The following is an 8,674-nucleotide window of genomic DNA, read 5'->3' as shown; positions in this document are numbered from 1 at the left end:
TTTTTTTCTCTTGGCCTATTATTTAAAAATTTTAGACAAATGTTAAAATTGTTGTTAATATTGTTTTATTATTTTACAGCAAACGGTATGAATCATGTTCTTTGTTTTTTATTTTTATTTTATTCATCTGTATGACAATTATATTTAAGTTGCTTAGTATATAAAAATATTATCCTTTCTACAAATTGTTATCAACAATAGTTTTATAAGTTACATCCAATAGGTTCTATCTACATGGTGTATTTTACCTGTATTTAATTGTAGCAAGTAACAATAACATAATTCGTAAAATAAGTACCTAATAACAAAATAATATGTTCTAAATTCGTATTTTGATAACATATAAAAATGATAATATTTTATCATAATTTGACTCCGTAACAGTCCGATGTCTTTTATGAGGGGCATACATAACAACTGTTACAACATCACTGATACTAGTTTTGGGAGAATAATGGTCATTCGTACATATTGACTATAATGTTATCATATCAAAGAAAAAATTTCAGATTTGTAAAACCAATTCATCTTACAGGAAAAAATATATATTTGTAGTCTATTTTTTTCAAAAACTCGTGACAAAATTTTTCAGAGACATATTTTCTTACTATAAAATATACATTATAAGACTCACTTTATATATATTATGTTTTTTGTATTCTTTACATTATTGGCATGATGAATAAATATTATTTTTTTATTATAACCGATTTGTAACCTTATCAGAATTAACTAAAAATAATATCGTCTGTGGGGGTCATAGGGACTGAAAGGGATATTATCATATATAATATAAAACAATAACGTATATAACAAAACAACGTTTTATATATATACAGGGTGATTCTTTTAAGTGGGTACACTAATTATCTCGAAAAGTATTTACTTTTTTCAAAATATTTTTTTACATGGTTTCAAGTTGTTAAAAACCAACGTTTTTATTAAAAAATTATATTTTTAAATACTTTTTATCCTTATAATTTTTTAAGTTTTTTACATAGAGTTTTAATTTCATGTTCCAAAGCAGAATATTTTTCTAAGTATTTTGATTCATAAAAATCGAATTTAGTTAGAGTAGTTTATGAGTTAAATGTATTTAAAGTTTAGACAAGCGGAGTAGTGGACAAACACTTTGCGGGGTAACCCCGTACCCTCCACTCCACCTATCTAAACTTTAAATACCTATAACTCAAAAACTACTAGCCCTAAATTCGATTTTTATGAATCAAAATACTTAGAAAAATATTCTGCTTTGGAATATGAAATTAAAACTCTATGTAAAAAACATAAAAAATTATAAGGATAAAAAGTATTTAAAAATATAATTTTTTAATTAAAACGTTGGTTTTTAACAACTTGAAACCATATAAAAAAATATTTTGAAAAAAGTAAATACTTTTCGAGATAATTAGTGTACCCACTTAAAAGAATCACCCTGTATATATGCATATAATATACTATAAATAATTAACTTTAAAATAAATCTATTACAACAGTTATTTGTACAATTTTACAATTGACAGTACTTCTTTACTTCCTCAGCCTATTATTAAACATTTTTAGACCAATTTTATGATTATTATTAATATTCTTTTCTTATTTTTCAGCTAATGGTATGAATTATTTTTTTTTTTTTTATTGATCTTCATAATTCTATTTTTTCATAGTTTCTTAACCCTTTCAGACGAAGATTTAAAACATTTACGAAAGAATGTTTATTTAGTTATATCGTAATGAGATATTAGATTGTCTTCTGTGATGGACATTGAATTCTTACGCAGACATAATTAGTATAAAAACAAATAATATAAAATGTTATTATATAATATTATTGTATATTTAAATTTCAAAAAATTAATTATAAATTATAAATTAAATATCTAATAACTGTAACAAGTAACAATAACATAATTCGTAAAATAAGTAATAACAAAATAATATGTTCTAAATTCGTATTTTGATAACATATAAAAATGATAATATTTTATCATAATTTGACTCGGTAACAGCCCGATGTCTCTTATGAGGGGCATACATAACAACTGTTATAACATCACTGATACTAGTTTTGGGAGAATAATGGTCATTCGTACATATTGACTATAATGTTATCATATCAAAGAAAAAATTTCAAATTTGTAAAACCAATTCATCTTACAGGAAAAAATATATATCTGTAGTCTATTTTTTTCAAAAAATCGTGACAAAATTTTTCAGAGACATATTTTCTTACTATAAAATATACGTTATAAGACTCACTTTATATATATTATGTTTTTTGTATTCTTTATATTATTGGCATGATGATTAATTATTATTTATTTACTATAACCGATTTGTAACCTTATCAGAATTAACTCAAAATAATGTCCTCTGCGGTGGTCATAGGGACTGAAAGGAATATTATCATACATAATATAAAACAATAACGTATATAACAAAACAACGTTTTATATATATATATATGCATATAATATACCATAAATAATTAACTTTAAAATAAATCTATTACAACAGTTATTTGTACAATTTAAAAATTTGACAGTACTTCTTTTCTTCCTCGGTCTATTATTAATCATTTTTAGACAAATTTTATGATTATTATTAATATTTTTTTCTTATTTTTCAGAGCATGATAGTATGAAACATTTTTTTTTTATTTATTGATCTTCATTATTCTATTTTTTTCATTGTTTCTTAACCCTTTCAGATGAAACTATAAAACATTTTCGTAAGAATATTTTTTTAGTTTTATCGTAATGAGATATTATATTGTCCTCTGTGAGGGACATTGAGTTCTTACGCAGTCATAATTAGTATACAAACAAATATTATTTGCTATTATATAATATTGTGTATTTAAATTTCAAAAAATTAATTATAACTTATAAGTTATAAATTAAATATATAATAACTGTAACAAGTATTAATAACATAATTCGTAAAATAAATAATAACAAAATAATATGTTCTAAATTCGTATTTTGATAACATATAAAAATGATAATATTTTATCATAATTTGACTAGGTAACAGCCCGATGTCTCTTATGAGGGGCATACATAACAACTGTTATAACATCACTGATACTAGTTTTGGGAGAATAATGGTCATTCGTACATATTGACTATAATGTTATCTTATCAATGAAAAAAATCTAAGATTTGTAAAACCAATTTATCTTATAGAAAAAAATATTTCTGTTATCTATTTTTTTCAAAAACTCATGACAACATTTTTCAGAGACATATTTTCTTACTATAAAATATACATTATAATACTCACATTATAAATATTATGTTTTTTGTATTATTTAAATTATTGGCATCATGATTAATTATTATTTATTTATTATAACCATGGCTTAAGATAAACAGGTTACGAAACTACCCATTAAAACTATACAACAGAAATGATGCCCAAAGATGCTCGTATATAAACAGCTGATGGCCTGTGTGAGAATAGTAACTAGCGTGCCGAGAATTGACAAACTAGAGCCTCAATAATCACAGCTGCGTTTCGTAACCTGTTTATCTTAAGCCATGATTATAACCGATTTGTAACCTTATCAGAATTAACTCAAAATAATGTCCTCTGCGGGTCATAGGGACTGAAAAGGATATTATCATACATAATATAAAACAATAACGTATATAACAAAACAACGTTTATAATATACTATAAATAATTAACTTTAAAATAAATCTATTACAACAGTTATTTGTACAATTTTACAATTTTACAGTACTTCTTTTCTTCCTCGGTCTATTATTAATCATTTTTAGACAAATTTTATGATTATTATTAATATTATTTTCTTATTTTTCAGGGAAACATCGTAAGAAACATTTTTTTTTTTTATTGATTTTCATAATTCTATTTTTTCACAGTTTTTTACCCTTTCAGACGAAGGTTTAAAACATTTACGAAAGAATGTTTATTTAGTTATATCGTAATGAGATATTAGATTGTCCTCTGTGTGGGACATTGAGTTCTTACTCAGTCATAATTAGTATAAAAACAAATAATATAACATGCTATTATATAATATTGTATATTTAAATTACAAAAAATTAATTATAAATTATAAATTAAATATCCAATAACTGTAACAAGTAACAATAACATAATTCGTAAAATAAATAATAACAAAATAATATGTTCTAAATTCGTATTTTGATAACATATAAAAATGATAATATTTTATCATAATTTGACTCGGTAACAGCCCGATGTCTCTTATGAAGTGCATACATAACAACTGTTATAACATCACTGATACTAGTCATTCGCACATATTGACTACACAGATATCTATACTATACTAGATAGCGAACTCCCGTTATCAGGTGAAGCTCACCGTCGATGTAGACGCCATTTTTTCGGGGGTCAAAATATTGACCTAATGATACAATACAAACATGTGGATTTCGATTTTAAAATGTACTCCTAATTAATACTTAAATATGCCTCATGTGTGTGTTGCGTATGGCTGTCAAAATAGGGCTTCAGCTGGACAGTCATCACATTTTTTCCGGTAAGTGTCCTACCTATTTAAAACAAAATTAGCAATTAAAAAATACTAGTATAATATTCATATTATATTACAACCATAACCTTACTGTATTTTGTTTAAATTATTATTTATTATAAATTAGATTTCCACATTCTAATGAAGAGTTGATGAAGAAGTGGATTAATGCTATAAAAAGAAAAAATTTCAAACCATCACAGCACAGTAGAATTTGCAGTGATCATTTTACTAGTGAAGACTTTCAAATACGCCCAGGTGCAAGTAGACCATTATTAAGATTGGATGCTACTCCATCAGTGTTTCCATCATTCCCATCATAGGTACTACCAAAAAGTTAAAAAACACAGAATAAATCCTCTGACGAAAGTTCCTAGACCAGTTAATAATGATACTACACCAGTTATTGAAGGTATTAAAACTGTTTAAAATTTTATCATTTTATCATTTTTATTAGGTATTAATAATTTTTTTTAGATAATGGTCCTGAACCAGTTAATATTTTAATTAATGAGACACAGTCTACAAAAGATGTAGAAGTACAAACTATAAATAGTTTTACCAGTGAAACCAAGTTAAAAAATAAAATAAAAATTTTAAAACAAAAGCTTAGGAGGAAAGAAAAAACAATTAACAATTTAAAAGATCTCTTAGATGATTTACGCAATAAAGGTTTAATTGTTGGTGAACATGGAAGATTAATTGAAAATCATTTTAGTGGTAAGAATTTTTGATCATAAATAAAAGTTTTGCTGTTTTTATAATGCTTTGATGCTTTATTCTTGCTATTGAAATGCTTTCTCTGCCAGGGTCTATATTAGAATTATTTAATAATGAGCTTAAAAATAGTAATAAAGGAACTGGTTGTCGCTATTCCAATGAGATGAAACAATTTGCTTTGACTTTACACTATTATTCTCCTAAAGCTTATAATTTTTGGCGGTAATTAAACACTATTATCAGTTATTTGTGTGAAATTTTCTTTTTTTAAATGTATTTGATGTGTTATGTTTTTATGTTATATTTATATTATGTATTCAAATATATCACTAATAAAAATATATTACTGCTACCTATTACAGAACTATATTAAGCCTACCACATCCATCGTCCATTAGCAACTGGACTTCTTCTGTCAATGCTAATCCAGGTTTCTTCAATGAAGTATTTGAATATATGAAATGCATTCCACAAAGTGACAAGGATTGCAATTTAGTTTTTGATTCGATGTGTATAAGAAAAAAAATCTTGTATGATGCTAGTGAAGATAAATTTCTGGGTTATTGTGATTTTGGAGGAATTCAAGCTGAAGCACAGGAGACCCCAGTTACAGAAGCATTGGTTTTTATGTTAGTTGGATTAAATGGAAAGTGGAAACATCCAATAGGTTACTTTTTACAATCTAAAAGTACTGCAGTGATACAGGCTGGTCTTGTTACAACCGCAATTACAATGGCAAATAATGTTGGTGTTCGAGTTTGGGGTGTAACATGTGATGGCACCAGTACTAACTTATCCACTATGACACATCTTGGATGTAAACTTCATGGATCATATGATGAGTTAATAGAATATTTTTATATTCCTGGCATAGATCGGAAGGTAAAAACTATCTATAATAAAAATGAACTCTGTATAATTTATTTATTTTTATTTTATTTAGATTTATTATATACCAGATGCATGCCACAATATTAAACTAGCAAGAAATGCCCTTGGTACTTACCGAAAATTTAAAAGTGTTGATGGCATAATTGATTGGACATTTATCCAAGATCTTAATAAAGGTATATTAAAAGATTAGATTTACTTCATTTCACAAATATCTAATTATATAAAATATAGTATAATAATGATTATGTGCTTCATTGATATAGCCCAAGAAAACATAGGGTTGCACTTGGCTAATAAATTGACATCTGCTCATATTGATTGGAGGAAAAACATAATGAAGGTGAAAATGGCCGCACAGACCTTAAGCTCGTCGACTGCTGATGCAATACAATTCCTTAGGTCATTAGAAGAATCTGCATTTAAAAACAGTAAGTTTTAATTATAATCAGTAATTCAGTATAAGTACAGTTATTTTAATTTACTATAGGTGAAGCTACAGAACGATTTATCAGGGTAATTGATAGAATATTTGACTTTCTTAATACCCGTAACCCCTTTGGTAAAGGATTTAAAAAACCATTATACAGAGACAACATTAAAGAAGTGGAAAATATGATAAAACCTTTGGTAGATTATTTGTTGAGTCTAACAGATATTAAAGGAATCCCAATTCATTCAACTCCTAGAAAAACATTTGTGATCGGTCAGTGATTATATTTGTTGGAATTTTAACGTAACATACTAACATGTATTATTTTGTATATTTATATCATTACACTCATTATTATATTTATGTTTGTAGGTTTTGCTGTAGCTGTCAAATCAATATTAAACTTGGCTAAGGAACTTTTTATTGTTACTGATTATAAATATCTTTTAACATACAAATTTTCTCAAGACCACTTGGAAATATATTTTTCTAAAATAAGGCAAAGGTTTGGTCACAATAATAACCCTAATGTTCTGGAATTTCGAACAGCTATGAAACAATTATGTTTAAAGAATTTAATAACTTCATCTTATGCTGCAAACTGTGTTGCATTAGATAACTCATTGTTCGCGCCCCGTACGTGCCCCGACTTCCAGTTCGGAATGTTGGCGGCACTGACCAACTGGTTGCCGCCGACGGCGCCGCCGCTCGTGGCGTCGTCGCCATATGGTCGAATATAATGCTTTACCAAGCCGTTGAAAACACATGTATGTTCCGCGGGTTTTGTTTTGTTCTTATGACTTATGAGCAGCTCCGTTCGAAAGCACATGTTCGTGTCTTTTAACGTTTTTAAGTCTTTGTCCATTTTTTTATAACTACGACGTGCAGTTCAAGCCTGACATTTATTATATTTTATATTTACCGCCCGTTCGGCGTGTAATCACCATTGACATTGGAGACGGTCAGCTCGACGTGTGATCATCGATACGACAGTGGTTCGACATTTTTACCAGCTTGGTAATCCACCAGACAGTTCGTCGTGGGAGCACCATCATTGTGGGCCCCATCTACAGCCTTGTAGTTCCTTGGTATCACCATTGCAGTTCAGCATCATCGCCAACGTATTCGCAGCTCAGCACAATCATCAACGTCTTTGCAGCTCAGCCTTAGGCACATGTTCCTTCCCCTTATTACTTTTGTTTATGTAATGTATTTATTATTTATTGTATTTGTACCAGTTGGTAAGCTTCAATATATGGAGTAATGTTTGTAATATAAATTAAAAGATTGCATTTTATTTAGTTTGAAATTACCTACATCCAGAGAGGTGCGAGTCACGGGTGTCAACCTCACTGTAGGAACGGTCGTGGCGCAAACATATGGTAGCAGAGCGTGGTTTCAGACAGACAAGCACAGCATCTACCTGGATTGAAGTATTGTATGTACATTGTTGTTATACAGGTATTAAGCTCTAATCCTGTCAACCTCCTATACCATTAGTTCCTGTTACTATCTCATTATAGTTTAAGCGTGACCAGCTAGGTACTTGGGTGTCATATCAGTTTACATGCTACCCGGATAAGTGTTGGTAGGCATTATTATAATACTTATCTTAATTTATTATTTATTGTATAAAGTATTTGTTATATTGTTACTGTTATATTGTTACTGTTGACTTTGGATCTCAATATTTTATTGTTCTTGTATTATCATTTAGTCATTGCTATGGACTAATTTTTGATGTTAAGTCGGTAGCCTTCTGTTCAGACTTAATTGGTTATTGCTGTTGTTCCTATTTAGTTGGTTGCATAGTTGTTAGTTGCGCTCAACCACACATTGTTATTTTGTTGGTTATCCCTTTCTTTTTTTATTGTTGTTAAATATTGTTGATAGTTATCAATAGTTTTATGAATTGTTGTTCTATTTAAATATCTAAGTTTCTTTAAGTGTTACTACACAATTGTGGTGTTATTGAGTATTCCTTCTTTATAATATTTTGTTCACATATTGGTTTAATTTTTTAACTCATTGAATCATCTTCACTAGTTACTATAGTTCATAGTCTTACCTTGTGAAGTGTTCTTATTTATATTGTTACA

General features: G+C 27.7%; 1 protein-coding gene across 1 annotated transcript; it reads left to right on the top strand.

The window, feature by feature from the left end:
- Positions 1-4,108: 4,108 nt before the first annotated feature.
- On the top strand, positions 4,109-5,147 carry LOC149054765 (THAP domain-containing protein 1-like). Its single transcript, XM_089229143.1, has 3 exons — positions 4,109-4,537; positions 4,659-4,943; positions 5,009-5,147. The coding sequence occupies exons 1-2, from the start codon at positions 4,467-4,469 to the stop codon at positions 4,852-4,854; spliced, it is 267 nt and encodes an 88-aa protein (XP_089085269.1). The 5' UTR covers positions 4,109-4,466; the 3' UTR covers positions 4,855-4,943; positions 5,009-5,147.
- Positions 5,148-8,674: the final 3,527 nt, after the last annotated feature.

Source organism: Diuraphis noxia, unplaced genomic scaffold (assembly GCF_037042655.1).
Source record: "Diuraphis noxia isolate RWA-SAM2 unplaced genomic scaffold, SU_Dnox_SAM2 contig0005, whole genome shotgun sequence".
NCBI lineage: Eukaryota > Metazoa > Arthropoda > Insecta > Hemiptera > Aphididae > Diuraphis > Diuraphis noxia.
Note: the sequence above shows the minus strand (reverse complement) of the source record. Positions and strands in the feature narration are given on the sequence as shown.

What these genes read in the sequence shown, in the direction of transcription:
- LOC149054765 (XM_089229143.1), top strand. Translation starts at nt 4,467, where the DNA reads ATGCCTCATGTGTGTGTTGCGTATGGCTGTCAAAATAGGGCTTCAGCT. An exon ending in CAGTCATCACATTTTTTCCG is followed by an intron (nt 4,538 to 4,658) that starts GTAAGTGTCCTA and finishes ATTATAAATTAG; the next exon opens with ATTTCCACATTCTAATGAAG.